This window comes from Myotis yumanensis, unplaced genomic scaffold, assembly GCF_028538775.1.
Source record: "Myotis yumanensis isolate MYYU_CA2020_CCGP unplaced genomic scaffold, mMyoYum1.0.hap1 SCAF_5, whole genome shotgun sequence".
Classification (NCBI taxonomy): Eukaryota; Metazoa; Chordata; class Mammalia; order Chiroptera; family Vespertilionidae; genus Myotis; species Myotis yumanensis.
The window spans coordinates 60,714,711-60,739,511 of NW_027223756.1; the positions used below are offsets into that span (position 1 = coordinate 60,714,711).

Consider the following 24,801-nt stretch of genomic DNA (forward strand, 5'->3'; position numbering starts at 1 on the left):
CTTTTTTTGAAAAGTATCTATTTAGGTCCGTTGCCCATTTGTTGATTGGGTTGTTTATCTTCCTTTTGTTAAGTTGTATGAGTTCCCTGTAAATTTTGGAGGTTAACTCTTTTCTGAGATAGCATTGGCAAATATGTTCTCCCATGCAGTGGGCTTTCTTGTTTTGTTAATGGTTTCTTTTGCTGTGCAGAAGCTTTTTATTTGATGTAGTCCCATTTGTTTATTTTCTCCCTAGTTTCCATTGCCCTAGGAGCTGTATCAGTAAAGATATTGCCATGACATATGTCTGCAATTTTGCTGCCTGTGGAGTCTTGTAGGATTTTTATGGTTTCCCGTCTCACATTTAAGTCCTTTAACCATTTTGAGTTTATTTTTTGTGTATGGTATAAGTTGGTGATCTAGTGTCATTTTTTTGCATGTATCTGACCAATTTTCCCAACACCATTTATTGAAGAGACTGTCTTTACTCCATTGTATGCTCTTGCCTCCTTTGTCAAATATTAATTGAGCATAATGGCTTGGGTCTATTTCTGGTTTCTCTGTTCTGTTCCATTGTGCCAGTACCAGAAGTTTTGAGAACCATGGCTTTGAAATACAGCTTGATATCTGGTATTGTGATTCCTCCAACTTTGTTTTTCTTTCTCAGGATTGCAGTGGATATTCGGGGTCTTTTTTTATTCCAGATGAATTTTTGGAGAGTTTGTTCTACGTTTGTGAATATGCCATTGGTATTTTAATGGGGATTGCCTTGAACCTATAAATTGCTTTGGGTAGTATGGACATTTTAATGATGTTGATTCTACCAGTCCATGAACACGGTATGTTCTTCCATTTGTTTATGTCTTCCTCCATCTCTTTCTTCAATGTCCTGCAGTTTTCCAAGTACAGGACTTTTATCTCCGTACTTAGGTTTATTCCTAGGTATCTTAATTTTTTTGGAGCAGTGGTAAATGGGATTTATTTTTTTAGTTTCTCTTACTGTGAGTTCATTATTGATGTATAAAAAAGCCGTAGATTTTTGGGTGTTAATTTTGTATCCTGCTACATTGCTGAATTCACTTAAGTTTAGTACTTCTTAGATGCAGTCTTTGGGGCTTTCTATATACAATATCATGTCATCAGCAAATAATGACAGTTTTACTTCTTCTTTTCCAATTTGGATGCCTTTTATTTCTTCTTCTTGTCTGATCGCTATGGCTAGTACTTCCAGTACTATGTCGAATAGGAGTGGTGAAAGTGGGCATCCCTGTCTTGTTCCTGTTCTTAGGGGAAATGATTTTAGTTTTTGCCCGTTGAGTATGATGTTGGCTATAGGTTTGTCACATAAGGCTTTTATTATGTTGAGGTATGATCCCTTGATTCCCACTTTGCTGAAAGTTTTTATCAAGGAACAGTGTTGGATTTTGTCAAATGCTTTTTCTGCATCGATTGATATGATTATGTGATTTTTGTCTCTCAATTTGTTTATGTGATGTATCACATTTATTGATTTGCAGATATTGTACCACCCTTGCATCCCTGGAATAAATCCCACTGGGTCATGGTGTATGATCTTTCTAATGTAATACTGGATCAGATTTGCTAGAATTTTGTTGAAGATTTTAGCATCTATGTTCATCAAGGATATTGGCCCGTAGTTCTCTTTTTTGTGATACCTTTATCTGGTTTTGGAATTAGGGTAAACATCATTAGACTTGTACTGACTTGTTAGGTGTGCGCAACAGGAAATATTTCACTTTCGGAGAACAAGAAATATAGGTTTATTTGCATTACTCTTATTAATTTGTGCAGTTTTTCAGTGTCTGGTAAGTTAATGTTTATGAAAAAATACTAATTTTTATTAAAATGTTCTATTTTATGTTAATGATTACTCATTTATTTCAGCCCTTTGTATTCAGCATGTCTCTATCAAAATAAACCTACATTTCTATGAAAATTGAAGGTTTTTGTTTTTTGTGGCCCACGTCAACTTATTAAACCTTGTTATTTGGCTGTGTTAGCCTTTGAGTTTGACATGCTGGATTTATAACTCTAATTCTAGCTATGTATAAGTCCAGAGAGAAAAATTCAACTTATTTCTAAATTTTACATAGAAAGCATTGTAAATTCAAGAAAGTTAGAAGTCTATCAAAAATATTTGATTATAAATCTAAGCACCTTGAAATGTTTCCCCCAAGTAATGGCAGGAGTTGGGGAGAGGGTTGGAAGTATTGTTAGTTCTACCAGTGTATTTTTTTTTAAATACATTTTTTTGACTTTTTTTTTACAGGGAGGAAGGGAGAGAGATAGAGAGTTAGAAACATCGATGAGAGAGAAACATCCATCAGCTGCCTCCTGCACATCTCCCACTGGGGATGTGCCCGAAACCCAGGTACATGCCCTTGACCGGAATCGAACCCGGGACCCTTCAGTCCGCAGGCTGACGCTCTATCCACTGAGCCAAGCTGGTTTCGGCCTACCAGTGTATTTTTTAAAATTCACTGATTCTGTAAGGAGGTTGAATTATCCCCTTCCCCATTTACTCAAAAATTTAAAGTTAAAAAGGAGCAAAATTGATTTTACCACCCAGATGGTTTGACTTATTTCCCTTCTACCTCCCTCCCCATTCCCATTGACCTAAGGAGAGCAACTTCAGATTTGTCATTTCTACCTTTTACCTTTTAATAATGATTTGATATTAATTATTCTGTATAATAAAAGGGTAATATGCAAATAGACCGAACGACAGAACTGAACAACCAATCAAAGCATGATATGCTAATGATATGCTAAGGCTGCTTAACTGCTTGCTATGACATGCATTGACTACCAGGGGGCAGGTGCAGAACATGGCAGGCCTCAGCTGCAGGCAGGAGAGCACAGAACATGGTGGGCGTGGGCCGCTGCAGGATGGTGGAGCAGGTGCAAGGGGTGGGAGGAGGGGGTTGGTGCCAGACCAAGGCAGGGCACCGGTGGCTGTCATCGGGGCGAGCCTCTGGTGGTTACTGAAAATTCTTTGCTCCTGAGCACCATGGTCTCGCCCGGCGCTCACACCTGCTGCCAACGCTGGCCCTGATCGCCCCCCAGGGCTTCTCCACCTTCCCCTGCTCCCCAATCGCTCCATGCGGGCCGGCGCCATCAGCATGTGGGAATGGCGGCAGCGGGAGCAGGGATCCCGGCAGACAAAGGACCAGGGACCAGTAGGAGGGGCCGGGCGGGGGTGTGGAGGATGGGCTGGGTGGCTAGGGACCCTACTCATTCATGAATTTCGTGCACTGGGCCTCTAGTTATTTAATAATGATTAATTTATTTTGATAAATAATGAATGAAATTCCATTTTTAATATTTAGTTTTTTAATATCAGAGGATTTTTAAATAAAGGTCAACTTGTGCCATGTATTATTCCTTTATAATATGAATTTGTTGGTTATTTGTTTTGCATTTAGTTTTCAGTGTTAGAGTAGGTTTTGTTTTTGTTTGTTTTACGTTTTAATAAACCAGAACCATCAAATCTATTTTTCTGTCAAATATCATTGGATAGGAATTTTTACTGAATTTTTTCAATGAAAACGATTTTAAGTATAATAATTTTATATTCAATAAACATTAATATTTCAAGAAAAAAGATTTTAAATATAATAATATTACCAAAACTTTACTAACATAGTATAATAAACACAAAAGTTGTAGGAAATATTAAAATCTGCAAATAACAGGATTACTTCTATTATATTCTAAAATTTTTTTTTACTGATCTTTTTAGAAATAATATTTTTATTGCTGGCTTGCTTGGTAATATGTGATGATATTTTGGAAGTCTCCATATTATATTGATAGAGTATTTTTTTCCTCCCTCAGTAACTTGTGTAATATACATGGTGATTGAAATAATTATTTGACTTAGTCAATGAAGTACAATACTGTTCTTTCATTTTTTATTTTTATACTTCATTTTTATTAATGGGAAGTCAAATTGTATACAGTGATTGATAGACTCAATTCTGGATGACTGTGGAGGTTCATCTCCCTCTTTCCCCTTTTGGTAGTTTAGTGAAAAGCTGCATCAGCTGAAAACACTGAAGTCTGTTCTCTGAGCTGCAGCATGCAGATCTTGACACACACACACACACACACACACACACACCCACCCACCCACCCCGTCCCACAGGCACAGCTTTCTGGCATTGTTCTGGGGGCCTGGAAATTCCTTGATATGTTTCTTGTTTCCCAGAGAAACTGGGAGTTAACTAGTCCCTCTTAGACTAACGGGTAAGCATGGTGTGTGTGGAAAGGGAGGAGAATGTGGCTGGCTTACTCTCTCTTGGAGTGCTTTCTGTGGATGTCCAGCCAGCTGACTCAGGCAGTCCTCCAGCTGCAGGAACTTTGTTCATGTTGCATACAGAACATCTAAGCCCGGCCTGTGCAGTGGAATGAATTTGGGTACCTGAGCATGCTTTTACTTTTCTGTTTGTCAGTTTTTTCCCAACCTACCTTCTGCTATGTCTGTGCTATGTGGTAGTGGTGTGTGTGTCTGTCTGTGACCCCTTTATGGGACAGGAATCCTTTGAGGTCTTTTAGCAGAAAGGTACTGCTTTGAATAAGAGATGGCAAGTATTAAATGCTAGAGCCAAGTGGAACGACACTTAGAATACCACCTGAAATGACAGGGCAAGTATAAAACATTAGGTAGGTTACATTTTTGTATGAGTATTTCTACAGAATGTATACTGTTATTTAAGATACAAAGAAAGCTACTTGCCTAGCTTAAAGTAAATATCTTATAATTACTGTCCTAAATTCTGTTTCTCAAACTGCCCTTGCAGCCTATTCTTTCCTTTTCTATCTCTGGTTAGATAGTGTGGAAGTTACAAAATATCCAAAGTCAGGTGGAAAGACTGAGCAGGGAGTCAAGGTTTAATGGAACTTTGAGATGAAGTAGGTTGGTCTGAGCCTTGCTTTGTCTGAAGTTCTTCACAGTTTACCTCTCAGGTATTAGCCACCCTAAAATCTATACTTTGAAGCTGATAGTTTTTAAAAATATTGTTAAATCCTTTCTTATAACTCCAGATTAGCTAAATTGCTTATGTGTACACAGTCAAGTTTTCCTGTGAGTGTTTGGGGTAGGATTATATATATAACCCTTGCATTATCATGAGTGATTTTTAATTGAAAACTAGACAGATTACTGGCTGCCAAGAGTTGAGGAGGAGGTGCGAGGGAGGAAAATATGAGTGACTATAAAAAGGCAACATGGATCTTTTCCTGTTTTGGAAATGTTCTTTATCTTTATTGTATCATTGTCAATATCCTGGTTATAATATTTTACTGTATCATTTTATTCCTTTGACATTGACAAAATTACCTTTTATAACAAGTATCAGTGCTTTTCATTTTAAATTTTGCTTTTTGAATCATTATATATTAAAGGAGGCCTTTGTGTTTTATTCTATAGATATTTGAGATATTTGGACCTGTTGCACACCCATTTTATGTATTACGGTTTAATTCTTCAGAACACATTGAGAGTAAAGGTATTAAAATGAAGGACACTATGTATTTTGCTCCATCAATGAAAGACTTCACCCAATATGTATTCACAGGAAAACAGTAAGTAATTTTCCCCACCACCACCAGTAACTGTATTTTAGTTGTTATTTGCTTATCTTGTATCATAAATCTGCGAGTGAGATACAAGACGCCTTAATGACCCAATTAATTAGGAGTCATTTATTGCACACGGCCCAGAGGGAGGTATTTCTTCTAAATCTCTGTGCGAAGTCACACAGGAAATACCCATATTTATACCTTTTGAGCTTCTTTATCTGCAGATTTTACAAAGAGCTCTGTGTGAGTTATTGTTACAGACAGTTTGTAATCTTGGATACATAAATAACAAACATTTGGCATAAGAATATGGGAATTATTATCAGTATTAGTCCATTACGTTAGATGGCTAGCTTGCAAGGTCAGACAGTTAAGTTTTTATCTTTTTCTATTATTCAAACTAAAACAGTTATTTTACAGAATAAGAGACTGTCTAAAAATGACAGTTTACAGAATAAGGGACTATCTAACAATAGCAGAGAATTTCAAACAGCAGTTTTTTATACAAGATGGAGGTTACTATGCTTCAATCTAATATTTATATTTAAGGAATAATTCTCAGCAGTGGTAGTTTTAAATAGTATCTGTCTTTTTTAGTTCATTTATCTTCCTAATAACACATCTGAATGCTACAATTATCAAATTTTACAGCTAGAGATCAGTCATATATTTTGCTGACAATGATTTGCTCCAACTAGTAGCAATATATTTGGGCCATATAAACTTTCTGAATTCTAATTCACTGCATTTTTCATTACATGCATTCTTATATATACATGCTACTTCAGTATCAGTATTACCATTTAAAAAATTCTTTTCCATTTTAAATAAAATTTTTATTGGATTAAATTCTAGGCTTATTTCATAATTTTCAAGAAACTTCGTAATTCTCAAGGAAAAAAAGAAAATAAGGAGATTTCAGGTTGCTTGGATATTGTAAACTTACAGAAGAGACCACTAAAATGTGTCCCTGGAAAGTTGTGTATCAAGTGGTGATAAACAGAATTTACTTAAGTGATAACTTACTACTTCCATTTTGTCTGTAACTTATGCTAAATGATGCCTAAAGTATGTGGGTAGTAATATTTCTGCATATGTATGCTCCCACTGGTTGTGTATTTTTCTGTATTAATTGTGTTGCTAAGTGTTAGCTGTAAAGCTGTTTATATCATTCAAACATTATTATTTAATTTAATTTTTATGTAAACTAATGGCATATAGTTCAAGTAGAATAGCCTTTTCTATAAAAATTAGTTGAATGCTTCATAAAGCTGTAATGAATATGAGCTACTAAAAATATTGTCAAATTAGAAGTGGAAGAAAAGGCCACAAAACATTGGGAGGGGGCCCAAACCGGTTTGGCTTGGTGGATAGAGTGTCGGCCTGCGGACTGAGGGGTCCTGGGTTCGATTCCGGTCAAGGGCATGTACCTGGGTTGCGGGCACATCCCCAGTGGGAGATGTGCGGGAGGCAGCTGATCGATGTTTCTCTCTCATCGATGTTTCTGACTCTCTATCTCTTTCCCTTCCTCTCTGTAAAAAATCAATAAAATATATTTTAAAAAAAAACAAAAAACATTGGGAGGGGGAGTGGGGATCTTAAATCCAAAAAGACTGCACTCAGTTTGACACACAAGTCTCTTTCATAGGTGAAACATCAGGGATATGGTTTTTGTAAGAAATAGAAAGGCATCTTCAAGCAGTGAATAGTATTAGTGCTATGACAAAAGTACTAGGCATAAGAAAGTCTCTATACTACTTACATATTAAATCAGGTCTCTGAATTTCATTCATTATTTCAGAAATGAAAATTTTGTTCCTGATAATTAATTCAGCTTATGTTTAAGAATTTACATAATTATCTGAAAGACCATTTTACAAAACCTAACCTATTCTTCAGGCTGTGTAAAGTTAATTTTTCTAAATAACTGCTAAGACAGGTGAATTAAATAGACAGCAAAGTTGTAAAGATTATGTAATATATTTTAAAATCATGCCTTAAATAATTAGTATTCCATTCTGCTTTGAATATTAGGGTGTTGCTGTGGATATGCCATATATTTTTCTTTTGCCATATAAATTCTTTAGCTTAAAACAGATAAAACTAAAAAAAAAATTCTGAAATATTTATTAAAATAGATTTTGAGTAATAGGAGCAGTCTTTGTTTTTTATTTGTAAGAACAAGAATTTTGTCCTGGAAAGAAATAATAAACTAAAGAGTTGGGGAATTAGGCCTACTCTGCAGAGGCACCACTTTGACCTCAGGAGAGGTCAGAGCCTGTTCTGTTCAAGACTGCATTTTGGTGTCTGTCATGGGAACTCAGTGGAATACTTTGCCTTTGAGATAGAGAAGGTCAGCTCCACTCCAGCTAACTTGCCTCTAGGAAGGCTATTTAAATCTTAGCTACCTACGCATGAACTTTCTGTGAAAAGTGGTTTTTCAAATGTTTCTTGATCTTTTCTTTAGTAGATTTTGATTTTCAAAACTAAATGCACTATTTGGGGCACTTTTCCCATTAGTGTCATTAAAGTCCAAACTAAAGGCACCACAGGCCATGAGATGGCATATATGGAAAAAAGGAGTACTAGAGCTATGTTAAATGTATAGGTGTACAATGATAATTTTTTTTAAGTGGTGGAAAAATCACTGTTAATGCCTCACGTATAATGTCAAAGTTCTGAATCAAAATTTCAGAACAAACTTAATGATTTCCATATTGTGCCAGATTGACACCTGTCAATTGAATTTTAGGGATTTAAGATTAATGAATTAATGATTTTAATGAATTCTTAAGAACCCCATTTATTTTTGAGATCTAGTTTAAAGCAGTGAGGGACTAATACTTTTTAATCCTATATAATAGAAGCGTTAGTATGCAAATTGTCCCCTCGACCAAGAGTTCTTCCAGGAGTTTGACCAGGGAGTGGGGCCGGCTGGGAGAAGGGAGGGAGGCTCTGGCTGGCAGCAGGTGGCCAGAAGAAGGGAGGGAGGCTCTGGCCGGTGTCAAGTGGCCAGGGGAAAAGAGGAAGGCCCTGGCCGGCAGCGGCAGGCAGCCAGGGGAAGAGAGAGAGTACCCGGCCGGCCGCCACCAGCCACTAGCGAACCTACCAGTGCACTGGGCCTCTAGTCCTATATAATAAAAGCCTAATATGCAAATCAACTGAATGGCATAGCAGCCTGTTGCTATGATGCTCACTGACCACTAGGGAGCAGACACTCAATGCAGGAGCTGCCTGCAGGCCCCAGGCCAGCCAAGGTGTGTGGCAGCAGCCCCCCCCCATCCCCCCCCCTCCCGATCGCCCTGCAGATCGGCCCTGATCGCCGGCCAAGCCTAGGGACCCTACCCATACACGAATTTTGGGCATTGGGCCTCTAGTATCTTATCTAATAAAGAGGGAATATGCAAATTGACTGTCATGCCTTAATGGTCAAGATGGCTGTGCCCGCAGCAGAGGCCGAGTTCCCATAACGAGCCTTAATGAGCAATCAGCAGGGACCTGAGGCTGCATGGCACTGGGCTGGGGCAGGGGACCTGAGGCTGCACCCCCCCGCCTGGTGGGGCTTGACAGGGGACCTCAGGCCACACCCCCCCCCTCCCCCACACACACACACACACACACACACATACCCACCCAGCAGAGCTTGACGGGGGACCTCAGACCGCATCCTCATCAAGCGGGGCTTGACGGGGGACCTCAGGGCGCACCCCCTGCACCGGGCCAGGGGATCTGAGGCCATGCCCCCCGAGCTTGCTGGGCTTGACAGAGGACCTTAGGCTGCGCCCCCCCACCCAGCAGGCCTTGACAGGGGTGGGGCCGGCCAGGTCTGGGTCTAGCCCAATGGGGGTGGGGCCTGCTGGTTCTGGGTCTCGCGCGATTTCGAGGCGCACATGGGTGGACGGGGATTTGACTCTGGTTCCCATGGCGCGCCCCAGACTCTGACAGGAGGAAGATTTTCATATACATTTTACTAATTTTCTTTCATCTCTGACACTTCTATTAGAGAAAGGGCAAATAGCAATATTAAAATATTTCCTCTAATTCCCTTTAATGTGCATGAATTTTGTGCATCAGGTCACTAGTTTTAATATAATCAAATAATAAGATATTGTCAAACTATTAAATCAAAAAGATTACTAAGATTTAAAATGGCCGAAACCGGTTTGGCTCAGTGGATAGAGCATCGGCCTGCGGACTCAAAGGTCCCGGGTCGATTCTGGTCAAGGGCATGTACCTGGGTTTCGGGCACATCTCCAGTGGGAGATATGCAGGAGGCAGCTGGTCGATGTTTCTCTCTCATCAATGTTTCTAACTCTCTATCTCTCTCCCTTCCTCTCTGTAAAAAATCAATAAAATATATTTAAAAAAAAAAAGATTTAAAATGAGCTTTCTTAAATTATAATTATACTCATAGTAGATATATGTACTTTTGTTGGTCATGGAGTATAAAACTTTCCACTAAAAGTAATTAATGCTTGTGATTATATTGTCCTTCAGAATCTTCAAAACTCCTCTTCCTCCCCAAACTAGATAGCCTTTTACCATCTCTGCTTTGACAATCACTGAATAAGCATTGGTTATTCATGGAGTATTGATATTCTTCAGGTAAATTGAGGAAAAAGAATGTCATGTTATCATTACCATTAAACCCATAAAATCTTAAGATAAGGAAATGCCTCATACTTGTTTTTCTGTCCTTAGCACCTGGAACAGTCTGACCTATAGTTTGTGTAGAATAAGCATTTAATGAAGTGAGTTTTGTCAACTGAGCTCAGATATCATGAAAGCATTAATCAAGTCATAGCATCTGGAGATGCTTGTGAACTGCAAAAGTACTTTTGTCTGCACACCACAGCCTTCGCTTCTTATTCTGACCTCCTCACCCCCAATTCTAAAATGTCCAAATGTTGTATTTTTCTTATGAGCTTCCCACATCTTCAGAAACAAGTTAAAGAACATAAAAATGGTCTTTTATTTTTAGCTTTTATTTTCATGTATGTTGCAGAATTAAGAGTTGAGCTCATGTCTTCTACTTTTAACATTATTATTATTTTGGCTAATCATCACCTGAGGTTATTTTCTCCACTGATTTTTAGAGAGAGTGGAAGGGAAGGGGAGACAGAAAAACAATGAGAGAAAGACAGATCCAAATGATTGGTTGCCTCCTGTATGTGCCCCGACTGGGCCAGGTTTCAAACCTGCAACCCACTAGACTGGTAATTGAACCCGTGACTCTTTGATGCATAGGCTGACGTTTTAACCACAACCACTGACCCAGAGCCACGCCTGCCAGGGGATACTTTTATTATTTTTGTTACCGTAAAGTTACAGGTGCTTAACAAAGTCAGCAAGTACTTTGACTTTTTGTTTTCTCTTCCTAGGGAGAAGGGATCGGATGCATCATGGGAAAATGATCAAGAACCGCCACCAGACGTAAGGATAAGTCTTTTTGCACAATATTTTAGAAAGTAAGGCAGGACTTAATCTTATAAATTCATCATCCTTGACCTTAATGCTCTTCATATGCCCTCTGTGAGCCTATGCATTATCCTGTCTCCCAAGTGACTGCTGTATGCCTTTCAATAAGAATTTTTTATTGATCATTTAAAAGATATTTCCAGTCACATTTTTATAATTATTAGCATATCATTTCACTTATAATCTCCTGTTTTTAATCAGTTTAATACCTGGAGAGAATTGTTATTTTTAAAAATTTTATTCTTCAATTTAGTGATTTTGCCATGTCAGGCATGAAGATATTTATTAATGGCGTGTTTAATAAGCTGCCTTTGTTTTGGAGGTACAGAATTATTAGAATCTACCTACCCTTCCATTTTTACAATATAATTACCTTATTTATTTATTTTTTATTTTTTTTATTTTTTATTTTTTAAATATATGTTTTATTGATTTTCTACAGAGAGGAGAGGAGAGGGATAGAGAGTTAGAAACATCAATGAGAGAGAAACATCGATCAGCTTCCTCCTGCACACCTCCTGTTGGGGATGTGCCTGCAACCAAGGTACATGCCCTTGACCGGAATCGAACCCGGGACCTTTGAGTCCGCAGGCCGATGCTCTATCCACTGAGCCAAACCGGTTTCGGCATAATTACCTTATTTAAAAGAATTTTTTGCCTGGCTGGTGTTGCTCAGTAGTTAAGCATCAACCTGTGAACCAGGAAGTCATGGTTTGATTCCCAGTTAGAGCACTTGCCCCAGTGCCAGCTTGGTCCTCAGTAGGGGGGACATGGAGGAGGCAGCTAATCAATAATTTTCTCTCTAGTCATCAATATTTCTATCTCTGAAATATCTCTATTCATCTCCCTTCCTCTCTCTGAAATCAATAAAGATTTTCTTTTTAAAAAGAGTTTATTTTATTTTTTGAATCTATGCCAATCAGACTAGTTTTATGTTCCGAAGTAGCTTGATATCACGGTCTTTCAAAAGATATGAAATAGAGTCAGTGATAATCTGTAGAATTACTTGATTTCCCTTTCCATGGAGATATTTAAGCATATTTTTAAGTTATTAAAATACAGAAATTACAGCAATGAGTGTATACATTTCTTGAAAATAGTATGAATTTATATAGTATAAAATAATGATTATAATTGAGAGTCTTTATATGTGCTCAGTAGTTCTGATGAAGTTTCTCAGTATTATAAATTCTAGGTATTTGTAGATTTAACCTTGTTTATTTTACATGTCCTCAATGCTGAAGATTCATGATCTATATTAATGTCTAATTTTGCTGAGACATGAATCAGGCAATACTCACTTAGAGGGTCACTTAACCACTGTGAGTCATTTGACGAGTGAGTAATCTTAGTTTAGTATCCATATTACCCTGGGGTTTTATTTTCTAGTTTATGCTGTATATACATGTGATTTCCATTAAGGCCCTGAAGAATCATTTAATGTTCTTAATTATGTATAGGGCATTTTATTATTGAAATTACATGTTTTTAAAGTATTCGAAACTTTACAGTGAAGTGCAAATATTCTTATATTGCTAAGTATGGTAATGCTCACTGTTTATAAAATTGTTTGATTAGGTTAATTATGAAATTAAATCTGAGCATACTTCATGCATTTTTTTTCTAAATAGTTGACTGTCCGTTATTTTCATAATATGGAAAACTCTAAAATTCTAAAGTTTATTTTATGATGATGACATTTTATAGTTTACAATATGGCTTGATATTAAATATAGATTAAAATTTGGAATATCTGGGTTTTAAACTGTTTTTAAAAAATCATGCTGTGCAAATAGGAAATGTTGGGCTTGCATAAAGGAGCTAAAACTTACAGAGAATGCATCTTAAGCACTTTCATATTCATTTCTGATGTATGGATACTTATAAATGAATGTGTTTAATGAATGCAAATTTAAATTAATTTGTGTTTAAGGAAAATGATTTCACCTCCCTGATTGTAGGGAGGTGATAGCAAAATATTGGCAAAACTATCTCTCTAAAATAGCCTATTACTAATTAAAATCCTTTAATGTCTCTCTCCTGCTTATAGGACAATGCCAAGTTATTTAAAATAGCACACTAAGTGTTTGATCTCTAATTTCAGTGTCTGATTTTTCTCTTTAAGAAGCTTTCAGTTTGTCTTAGAAAGCCATTCTCATTTCTTGAATATACTGAGCCTCTATACATATTCTCAGTCCTTGGAAATTTCCTTTCTCTTATTTTAACTGTTAACTCATCATTAGAGATTTATCTTGGGTTACCCATACCAAGAAATCTTCCTTGCCTTTTTTTTCCCTTCAGCCTCCTATTGCCATAGCACTAAATAAATCATAGCACCTGCTCATTGGTTTATGTGTCTACCTTCTCATTTGACTGTACAATTTCAGAGAAAGAAATGTTTTCCATCTGATTTCAATACTTTCTACTGCCTGGCAGATAGCAGATTTCACATGAGCTTAAAAATCTTACCACATTAAGATCAGTAAAGGTATGTGAAGGTGCTAAAATCTTTTGATATTTCTGAATTTGATCATGGATTCTGAAGTTATGGACTTTTGGTTCATGGAAGATTTGATCTAGAATATATTTCAGCAAGACTGAACTGAAAATCCTATACATTATAAGATTTTATAAATCCTTTTAAATGTGACACATGCATACACAGTGGGCCTGCCTTTGTTTTCTAAGAAACATAAGATCTGTTTTTTGATATTAATAAAATAATAAATGCCTGAAATCTAAGAAAGCATAGAAGCCATAATATATAAAGCTTCTAAGTCTTATTTTTTTTGGTGGGTTATAACAGTGAATCTCAATTCTTAGTTACTTATGACTTGCTCTCTTATAATTTAAAATGATTTCCTCTTGGAAGTTGCCTCATGCATGTATCTGCTTATCAAAGCCTTTTTCTGAAATCCTCTCTAAATAACATCCCTCAAGATTTTCTCTGCCCTTACTTTGCCTTATTGTTTATTTATAACCTTTACTATTCTTGACATTATATTAGTAAAAAATGAATATCTGTATGGTGTTTAGAACAGTGCTTGGTTTATACTGGGTATGTGTAAATTTTTGAATAAAAGGTATAACATTCTCCTATTTTTCAAAATACGTTTTTATTGAATTTAGAGAGAGGGGAAGGGGGAGAGAGAGAGAGAGAGAACGAGAGAGAACCATTAATGTGAGAGAGAAGCATCGATCAGTTGCCTCCTTCAGGCATCCTACTGGGGATCAAACCTGCAACCTGGGTATATGCCCTGACCAGGAATCCAACCAGTGAGCTTTTGGTGCATGGGACAACTCTCAGCCAACTGAGCCACACTGGCCAGGGCCCGTTCTCCTATATTTATATTAGATCTGATACTTTGTCATTTGCATATTCCTAACTGATCCTTTCTTTAGCATTTTTGGCTGGTACTATGATGAATCTTGACTCTAAACTGGAAGTCAAACTTCTAACGAGGAAGTAGCTATATCTCAAGGTTGTGAAAATCAGAATTTTAAAATTACCTATCAGAAACTTCCTAGGAATTAAAAAACCAAAAAGCCTTGAGTACTCATCTGATTACTGGCCTGTGTCTAGTAAGAGCTTTTGACAGTTATAAAAAAAAAAAAAAAAAGACTAGTTTTCTATGATGTGTAATTAATTCAGATATTACTGCAACTACTATGTATCAAAAGAGTATCTTTTAGTGACAGTGTTAATGGGATTATTCTTCTCATCTCTAAGTATGTACCATTAAATTGGTAAATTCATGTGATGTAAATCTATATATTTTTCTCTGTCAGGCCTTAGATTTCAGTGATGATGAAAAGGAAAAAGAAGCCAAACACAGAAAAAAAAACCGCATTCAAGGCCGGAAAAAATTTAAATCTCAATTTAATGAGTCAGGTGAGTAAATACAACATATAGCAATTTTTAAAAAATCTTTACTTACATTTATATGTCCATTAGTAACAAAATTTAAGAAAATATCTGGGTTTTATTTTTTATCTCCTGCCATGCAACTAGCATTGAAGGCATTTTAAAGCAAGAAATGTTCAGTGGTGGTTTTTCTAACTTGAGAATGTAAAAATGACTCCTGGGGGGAAAAGACATACTAAACTTTGTTAGAGTTATTTGTGCTCATTAGCACTTTTTCTTAAAAAACCTAGTGGCTTCCATATTTAGAATTAAATGATATGACACCAAATATCTTACTCAAGATACTTTATTTTTAACTTTCATTTCATTTTATTATACCTTTTCTATTTTCTATTTCCTTTTTAAAACTAAACTTTTTATACCTTGACATGGAATTGTAAGAAATAATAAAGAGATCTTATATGCCCATTACCTCATTTCCTCCAATAGTAATATCTTGCAGAACTATACAGGAAAATATCACAACCAAGATATTGACAATGACACAGTTAAGATGCAGAACATTTCCAGAACAGAAAAAGATCCCTCATGTTGCCTTTTTATAAAGTCACTCACACTTTCCTCCCTCCCACCTCCTCCTCAACTCCTGGCAACCAGTAATCTGTTCTCTATTTCTATAATATAATTTGTCATGTCAAGTATGCTTATATAAATGAAGTCATGCGGGCCACATGCCTCATTTAAATAAACGAGTTTGACATGCTTGATCTAGATTGTTGTATGTGTCAAGTTTGTTTCTTTTCATTCCAGAGTGGCATGTGAATATGCCACAGCTTGTTTAACCATTCATGCATTGAAGGACATCTGGGTTGTTAACAGCTTTGGGTTATATTAATGAAGTTGCTTTATACACTTGTGTACAGGTGTTTGTGTAAACACAAATTTTCGTTTCTTTGTTCTAAGAGTGCATTTGTTGGATAATATGATGGTTGTATGTGTAGTTCCTCAAGAACTTGCCACACTGTTTTTCGATGTGGCTGTACCACTTTACATTCCCATCACCAGTGTGTGAGTGACTGTTTTTCTGCATTCTCACCAGCATTTGGTGTTGTCACTGTTTTTCTTATTTTAGCCATTCTTATAGGTAGGTAGTGATTTTAACTTGCATTTTCCTAATGGCTAATGATATTGAACATCTTTCCATTTCTTCAATGATATGCTTGTTTACGTCTTTTACCCATTATCTAATTATATTTCTGTTTAATTCTTGAATTGTGAGTTTGTACATTATTTCTTCCGGTCTTTAGCCTGTGTTTTTATCCTCTTGAAAGGGTCATTTGCAAAACAAAGTTTTTAATTTTGATGAACCAAATTTATCAGTTCTTCTTTTATGGAGTCTGAGAGTTTCTTGCCTAGACCTATTTCCAAAGATTTTCTCTTAATTTTCTTTTCTAAAAGTTTGCAAAATTATTTTAGGTATTCCTTTGCCTTTTCATATGAATTTTAGAATAATCTTTATGTTGACAGAAAGTCTTGCTGGGATTTTGTTAGGAATTGCATTAAACCTGTATGTATATTAATTTGGAGAGAATTAACATATTAACTGTATGGTTGAGTTTTCACTTCTAAAATTTTTATTTAATTGTTTTGTTTTTTTTTTGCTTTTTTCTATTTGTTTTAGTATGTTCATAATTTCTTGTTGAAGCATTTTTATGGCTATTCTAAAATATTTCTTAGATAATTCTAACATTTTGTCATCTTGGTATTGGCCTTGATTAATTTGAGTTTGGAATTTTCTTGGCTCTTGGTATGATGAGTTATTTTTAATTGAAACATGGACGTTTTGGGTATTATGTTACAAGACTCTATATGTTACTTAAATCTTCTGTTTTAGCAGTCTTGCTTTTAAAACAGCTCTGGCAGGGAAAGGAAGGGAGGGTGTCACATTATTACTCTCCCTACCAGATAGGGATACAAGTCTAGGTTTTCTCAGTCTCTGTTGACACCTGAGGCCAGGAGGTGCGTTTTACTGATGGGCAAGGGTGGGCCCCCTCTTGGGTAGGGTTACCTCATCACTGCTCCCCTGACAACAGTGGGGGATGGCCTCGCTACTGCTGGGTGGTGCTCAAAGTCCTGCCTCTCCCCTAGGGCAGGGGTGAGCAACCTTTTTGTGAGTGCGTGCCAAAACCAGCAAAATCTCTGACTCAAAATTCTTCTGCGTGCCAACCCTAATTTTTTGAGAACATGTTACACCTATTTGATATCTCTTAAGGTGTATGTATGTGAAGAACCTTGAAGAAATAATAAAATTCATTCGAGCGACAAAAACACAGTATATGATGATGAAAAATACATTTATTTTTTAATGTATACATGTTATGTAAAATTATTTATCTAAGATGCACCTACACTGAATTTATCTGAAAAAAAAGTCCATATTAAGAAAAAAATTGTAAATGGGAGATTATATGAGGGTTTTGCGTGCCAGCAAAAGTTACTGGCATTCCATATTTGTCACGCCTGCCAGGGGTTGCCCACCCCTGCCCTAGGGCTTCTCTGACACCACCCAGTGCAGGAGGTGGGTGGAGGAGGTCTGTGTTGTGGCAGTGGAGGCAGAGGTCCAGGTTCCCTATGTGATCTCCAGGGTCACTGCAGGAGGCCTGTAACTGGCTCCTTGTTCAACCTGCTCTGACATGAACTGGTAGGAGGTCGAGGCATCTCATTAAGCCTATTAAGGGAGGAAGTCTAGTCTCCCCACTCAGCTTCTGAGAGTGTGGGTGATGAGATATCTAGTGTTCTCTCTGCTGTTTAGTTGGAGTCCAGTCGTCATTGTCTAAAATTTTATTACCTTGCTGAGTTTTCCCTTTTCTGATTCTCTGGCTTTTTCAATGCTTTAAAATTGATCATTTTAAGCCTTATGTATTTTTAACTGCCGTAAGATATATTGGAAGTTAAAGAAAAGACTATTGAAATTTTAAACAGTATTTTTTTATGTATTAAAATTAATTTTGTTTTTATGCTTTTTTTACCCTGCTCAAAGGTGAAGATTTTGCAGAAGTACATCAGAATTGGAATGCTCATAGCTCTGCTTCAGAGCATTCACAAGGATATCGAAACAGAGAATTCACACCAGGATTTTCCCGGGGTAGATATCCTCGACCTTGCCATGGCAGGCCCCCACCTCCACAGTTTTATAACTCAGAACATATGGTACCTCAGGAGACTTCAGGATTTCCACCTCAGAGACAAGATAATCTTATGCCACAGTATCCCTTTCCTCCTCCAGTGTTTGACATGCATAATTTTTCACTCCCTCCTCCACTACCACCACCTCCTCCACCTCCACCACCTGCATTTGTAAACATGGGTTGGCCTACACCTAACATGCCACCTCATCCATTATTTCCCATACCATACTCCATACCCCCACCTCCTCCCCCTCCACCCCTGCCTCCCTCCTCCTCTTCTGGAGATAGTAATTCTTCTCATTTTGGATCTTACTATTAGGTAAATATGTGTATTACCAGAGAAATGTATAGATTTTTTTTTTATTTTATATGGGAAAGCTTTTTCTTTTATATGGGAAGAAAGTTTTTTTTAAGAGATTATGGATCTAGATTTTTAAAACATTGTGAAAAACTGAATGTTTCCTTTAGTTGTAAGTTGATATATATTTATAACCTTTGTGAAATTGTATCCATATGAAAACTTCACTTTAGATTTGTAGGGGAAATTACAATTGTGTAATATTTATTAAAACTGTTAATCCATGTATAATAAACAATATATATAGGTTTAAGAATAGATTCTGGAGCAGCTTTCATCATGGATGAAAACATACTGAACATACTGATTTTCTTGTTGGTATATCTGAAAATATGATGTTGAAGTCTTATTGAGAGTCTTTAAACTATTTTTATAAATTTAGACTTTGGAAGTTGATTTTGATTATAAGTGCAAATTACCAGTAAATTTGAATGTTCTGATGAAACCAAACAAGTGAAGGGTACAGAGAAGGAAAGCCTTATATGTTGGTGAAGCTGTGACTATAATTATAGCTTTTTATTATCTGTGCAGATTTCCATTATTTGGGCACTATTCAGTAGACTTTACTATTTAACCATTTAAAGGAACACAAAGATTATTGACAATAAAGTATGTTGTTATTCACACTAAAAGGCATTTGACCCCATACTAGGAGTTTATATCTTCCATATCCATTTCCCAGATTCTCACATGCCTGGCACAGCTTAGGTGCTTACTAAATATTTAATGAGCCCAAGCTGGTTTGGCTCAGTGGATAGGGTGTCGGCCTGCAGACTGAAGGGTCCCGGGTTCGATTCTGGTCAAGGGCACGTGCTCAGGTTGCAGGCTCAATCCCCAGTAGGGGGCATGCAGGAGGCAGCCAATCAATGATACTCTCTCATCATTGATGTTTCTCTCTCTCGCTACCTCTCTGAAATCAATAAAAATATATTTTAAAAAGATAATAAAATATTTAATGAATGACTGAATTTAGAGTTTTTAATCAAATGACCAGTGAGTATTATTTTACATTCTGAAATGTAAATGTACAGGAAAATATGGAATTTTAGAAATAGAGACCTTAGAAGTAGTCTAAACTAGTCCTCATTTAACAAGTAAGAGCCTAGCTAAGGGTCAAAAAGGTTAAGTATCTTAACTCAGTAAGGTAGCAAGGAGTTGAACCTAGTTTTATTCATTCTCAGATCAACACTTTGTGCAAAGTTGGTGCTTCACAAACTCCTTGACAGTCTTAGAAAATAATATTGGCATACACATCGGGGTGATTGAGACCATTTTCATCACAAGCCCGTAGACTCTGGTTGCACTGGGCCCCTTTTCACCTCCCCATGGGCCAAGGGGTCTCTGCCGGGTTTCTCCAGCACAAGCTGAGAAGCTCTTGCTCTGATGTACACTGACTTCACCATGTATCATACTTGGTTACTTTTTCTTGAAATGTAGTTCCCTTTAGGAGTTACCTTATAGGTTATGGCACAGTCTTTTTCTGATTGATAGGATATTGTCAGAGTTAAATGAGATTACATCTGGCAACACTAAAAAAAAAATGTCTTTTGTACAATGGGAAGAGTAAGATGTTACCATCCAGGAATGATAAATCAAGTTGTTTTAATCGCCATGGTATCTGACAGTAGATATTTAATATCTAAAGAAACAGCTGAATGATACCATTTAATATCTGCTTTCAATGAAGTTGCTACCTAAACACCTAGATTCAGTTTGCCTTCTTCCATATACTTAATTTAGGGTTTTTGAAATGTTGAAGTGCCTAGAAATCACCTATAATTATCACCTAAGTTGTGGGTAGCTTGTAAAAAATGCACATTCTTGGACTTTATCCCAAATTCAAATCCAGTAGATCTATGAGTCTTAGTAAACTATTTAACAGGTACCCCCCTGGGTGATTAACTTCAGGATTTATTCTTAGTCTGTATAGATTTCAGCATAAATATTCTACTACAGTTTCTTGGCCATTTACTGGAACTTCCGGGAGTGCTGTTTGGAGTAGTGGTGAGGATGAAGGAGTTGATAGGGAAGAGAGAGAAATAAAACCATAGCTTCTTAAATTTTATCTGTATCATCTCACATAATTTTCAGAGCTGTATTTTGTCAGCTACATCTGTCTGTGGAGATTAGGAGGAGTATCTATTGTCTCTCTTACCAGGAAGAGAAGTACTATTTTTGTATCCCTACCTTGAGCTTAGAGTGTTACTTTTAAAATTGTGTGGCCCTAGATCTTTAAAAGTGCTAGCTGGTATAAAGATAAATACAACATTCTACTCAGTTTCTTACTTCAGAGAATTCTATCTAATAAAAGAGTGGTACGCAAATTGACCGTAACTCCACGACAGATGGAGGCGCCCACGGCCAATAGGTGGGAATATGCAAATTAATGTGACAAAGATGGCAGTGGCCGGGCCAGGAAGCTTGCGATGAGGCAAGCGGATGAGCAGCACGATGAGAGCCATCAGCAGGCTCATGCCGGCCGTCCACTGCTGCAATAGTGGCGCGGGGCCCTTGCTTTCGGGGGCGGCAGCGACATGGGCGCCAACAGTCTTGCCACGGTGGCCACGCCATCGGGGTGAGGCAAGGCCAATAACAGGTTGCAGGGCTCCGAGGTGCCCAGGACAAGTGCCCCTGCGCCCATGCCAAACTGCGGAGGCCGGGGGCAGGGGGTGTGGCGAGGTTGGACCACGTTTGGGGAACACCCCAGAGGTCAGGGCGGCTGGGCCCGCAGAGGGAGGTTGCGGCCAGGTCAGAGCAGCCACGGCATGGAGCCGGAGGCATGGGCACCAAGTACCTTCCCCGCCTCCACTGCTGGAGCCGCTGCCACTGCTGGAACAGCTGCTGGGACCTCAGCATGTTTCTGAACGTGCTGAGCCTGCAGCCCAGGCACCCCACCCCGCTCCCACTCCCCCAAGCCAACCTTAGGAGCCTCATGTCAGACTCCTGCAGCCAACCCAGGCAAAGGCATGCCCCTAGCTGTCTCTCCCTGCCCCCACCCCAAATCCTTGCATCCTCCTCGCACCCACAGTTCAGAGGCTCCGGGAAGTCCGCTGCAGATCTTCCAGCCAGCGCCTCCCAGGCGCCGATGCCTGTAAGTGCACCCCTTTCTGCACCCACCGGTTCTGGCGTCCCATTTCCCCAAGCTCCCTACAACGTCTGGCTCTCACCTGCATCCCTGCCAGCTCCCAAGACCCCCACTCTCTCCTGCACCCCCACTCTCTCCTGCACTCCGTTCCTTTCTGCGCTTCTTTTGCCTCCTGCATTTAGCTCCCTCCTGCGCCCCTGCTCCCCTGGTTCCCTGTCTACTTCCAGTGCCTAGATTTCCAGCCGGGCGAGCCCGTGCTCCCTGTGGCAGAGAGGGAACCTCAGTGTTCTCTAAGCACCCGAGAGCTTTGGACAGCCTGTCCACAAGGGTTGGAGGAGTTTAACTGAGAGATTGTTCCTCAGGTCGGGCAGCCTAGCGGAGTGAGTGTAAAACCCTTTCCCCTTCTAGCAGGGACCCAGTCACCCTCCACCCTGCCAGCTCTGGGGATTGAAAGCAGGTGTTTGTGGTTAGAGGAAACTTTCCAGCCAAGCTCCTGGCTAAAGCAAACCACGCATGTGTCAGGAATGCTCTCTGGGTGCAGTTCTTGCCAGAAGCTTGCATTCCACTGCGGTAGATGCAGCAAGGAAGCAATGATTAGTGCATCTGACAGCTAATGCTGAAGACCGGTAGGAAAAACACACACTCCCCAGTCCCAGCTGGCGAATCTGAGTATGATGCAACCGCGTGTGCCTGTACGACAAAGAGAAAGGCCTAAGGAAACGCAAACGTTTAAGTGTAGAGTAAATGACACTGCCACCAAGTAAGAGCACACTTAATTACACTTTGGACTTTTCACAGTCAGTAAGGACACCTGTATTTTGTGCTTTATGATTCACATGATCTGATCATTTGAGTTGGGCCAATACAAACAAAAAGGCACTGTTGGTTTTGGTTGAGGTAATGAACTGAGATTTCAGATTTCTTGGTTGTTTTCTCCTTTGCCCAAGTTCCCAGATTCTCAAAACTCTAGGAATAGTTTTGGGAGGGATGAGAGAAGAAAATATGTAAATACTCAGGAGGATTAAAATCATAGCAGTTGAGAGTATAGCCATAGTTTTTGAGTTGGCAAATGAATCGGTTTGAAATTCGTGAGCCTGGCCTCTGGCCAGGCCGCGTGCAGAACGCTTGCGTCATTGCAGGCCAGGCTGAGGGACAACCCCACACACACACAAATTTCGCGCACCAGGCCTCTAGTTGTTTATATTAGCCTTTTCCTATGATAGATTAACATTCACATGACTGAATGTGGATAAATCCTTGCATGTCTGCAGTTGTAAACGTGTGAAATTAAAATTATTGCCTAAACTAATACTTGTTTTATTGAATTGAGTAACACTGTGTTCTCTTTATTTTACAGAAAAGATAGGTCCATGGTAGCTGGATACTTGCCACTTATTAGAAATAGGTATTGAAAGAACTAGATTGAGACTGTCCAGTGAAAACTGGAGTAGAATGTACATTTTCAGAACTTACCAAAGAACATTTCTTAAGAGCCGTGGAATTAAGTTGTAGGGTAGACACCAAATGCAACCATCTCTTCTTTAATTATCAATACTAACTGGACACAGGAGATGGCAAAGAAGAGTATAGACGTTTTCTCTTTCTCTTCCCACCCACATTCTGATATGTTACTCCCCGCCCTCTACCCCCACTACTTTTTTTTCTTATTTTTTATAATCTCTCTTTATTGTTGAAAGTATTACAGATGCCCCCTTCCCCCCCACTCCATTGGCCTCCTCCACCCTGCTCCCATTACCCCTATTACTTGTTTGCTACTTTTTTGGTTGCTTGCTTTTAGTTGGTGAGCACTATGTATATTAAAAAATTCAGGACATTTGATGAATATGAGATGAGTAGAATCTGAGTTCTGGTCTATTGTAATGTAAAACAGATAAGTGGCATTTTAAGTCCCTAGGTGCTAAAGGCAAGATTTCTTAAGATAACAGTCATAATTATTTGGGAAGAGATAGAATCTCAGGCATAATGTGTCATTTTTATATATTCTATTTCAGCAGTAATGTTGCCATTTGCATTCAGTTTTATCATTTACATAAATTTTAGGATAATATGAATAACTGGTTTCATTGCTTTCTACTAGTTCTTTTACACAATGTCCCATCATTTAGTTATTTTCTGTTACAGGAAAGGCAACGCAACCCTTTGGATGACACAATTCAGGGAATTTAAGAGGAAGAGAAGTTACTCCTTCTGTGTTTACTTGTCACTCTTTCCCAGTTGGTTTGGCGAAGGCTAGAGAAAATTTTTAACTTAGGAACTCTTGACATGCTCAAGGTATTCAAAATAGCTATGTACTTCTGTAATTAAGTGCTAGGGGAAATACATTAGTATATTGTTGAATACTAGAACCTTTTAAAACTAGGTAAATACTTCATAGAGTGAATTTGTGCTCTTACAGAATACACGTTAATAAAATCTGCATTTTGGTATCTGCAAATTTAATACAGCGATAATAAGCTTTGAGGTATAACTATAAAAAAGGATACTTAATAGGATGCAAGCTGGAAGATGAAAATTACTTATGAAAAATCATTTTCAGGTAATGTTGCAGCTACACTATTTATGATTTAATACACAGTTGTGTCCTTTTCTGCAGACAAATTGCCAATATTCTAAAAGCTTTTCTCTACTACTTATTGTGTGACCTAGTCTAATCCCAAAGTTATGTAGCAATTATGTTCCAGAAAACCAATGAAACAATTATTATAGTGTCCCTGAAATTAATGTTGAGAAATATCTCTTAATACCATCTATCAAACCAAAGTGGTTGTTTTGAGCTACTAGCAGCAATGAAATTACATCTCATTTTGACTCACTTGTGTGCTCTGTACTGAAATTGTTATCATTGGTGGATTAGGTATGTACAATTACTTAGTATCTTGGAAATGAGGTACAAATTTGTGTTTCAAATGGTAAAATAATGAGAATAACAAATGAAGAAAAATAACAAAATTTCCTTCTGCACAATCAATATAAAAGTACAGGTATATTTTTCTATATTATATATACACATATATATACATACAGATATTTGAAGGCTAGTACAAAAAAACCTGATTGTTATGCATATTTTAATTGGTTAGTACCTTTAACTTCTCATAATGTTGGTGAAATGGAAATAAATATTACATTGGCTTCTTTTGTAGTTGGTCATATTAAACCATCTTCCAAACAGAACAAAATGACCTTATGTGCTAAAAGCTTTTTATTTATATTGAGGCTAAAT

At 37.9% G+C, this 24,801-nt stretch overlaps 1 protein-coding gene across 1 annotated transcript in view; it reads left to right on the forward strand.

Annotated features, from left to right (window-relative positions):
* NAF1 (nuclear assembly factor 1 ribonucleoprotein) overlaps window positions 1-24,538 on the forward strand; it is a 48,111-nt gene extending 23,573 nt beyond the window's left edge. Inside the window, exons 5-8 of the mRNA XM_070415374.1 lie at window positions 5,432-5,586; window positions 10,965-11,016; window positions 14,851-14,953; window positions 17,967-24,538. Of these exons, the coding sequence (XP_070271475.1) occupies window positions 5,432-5,586; window positions 10,965-11,016; window positions 14,851-14,953; window positions 17,967-18,433 (777 nt within the window). The 3' untranslated portion in view covers window positions 18,434-24,538. The remainder of the gene's footprint in view (window positions 1-5,431; window positions 5,587-10,964; window positions 11,017-14,850; window positions 14,954-17,966) is intronic.
* Window positions 24,539-24,801: the final 263 nt, after the last annotated feature.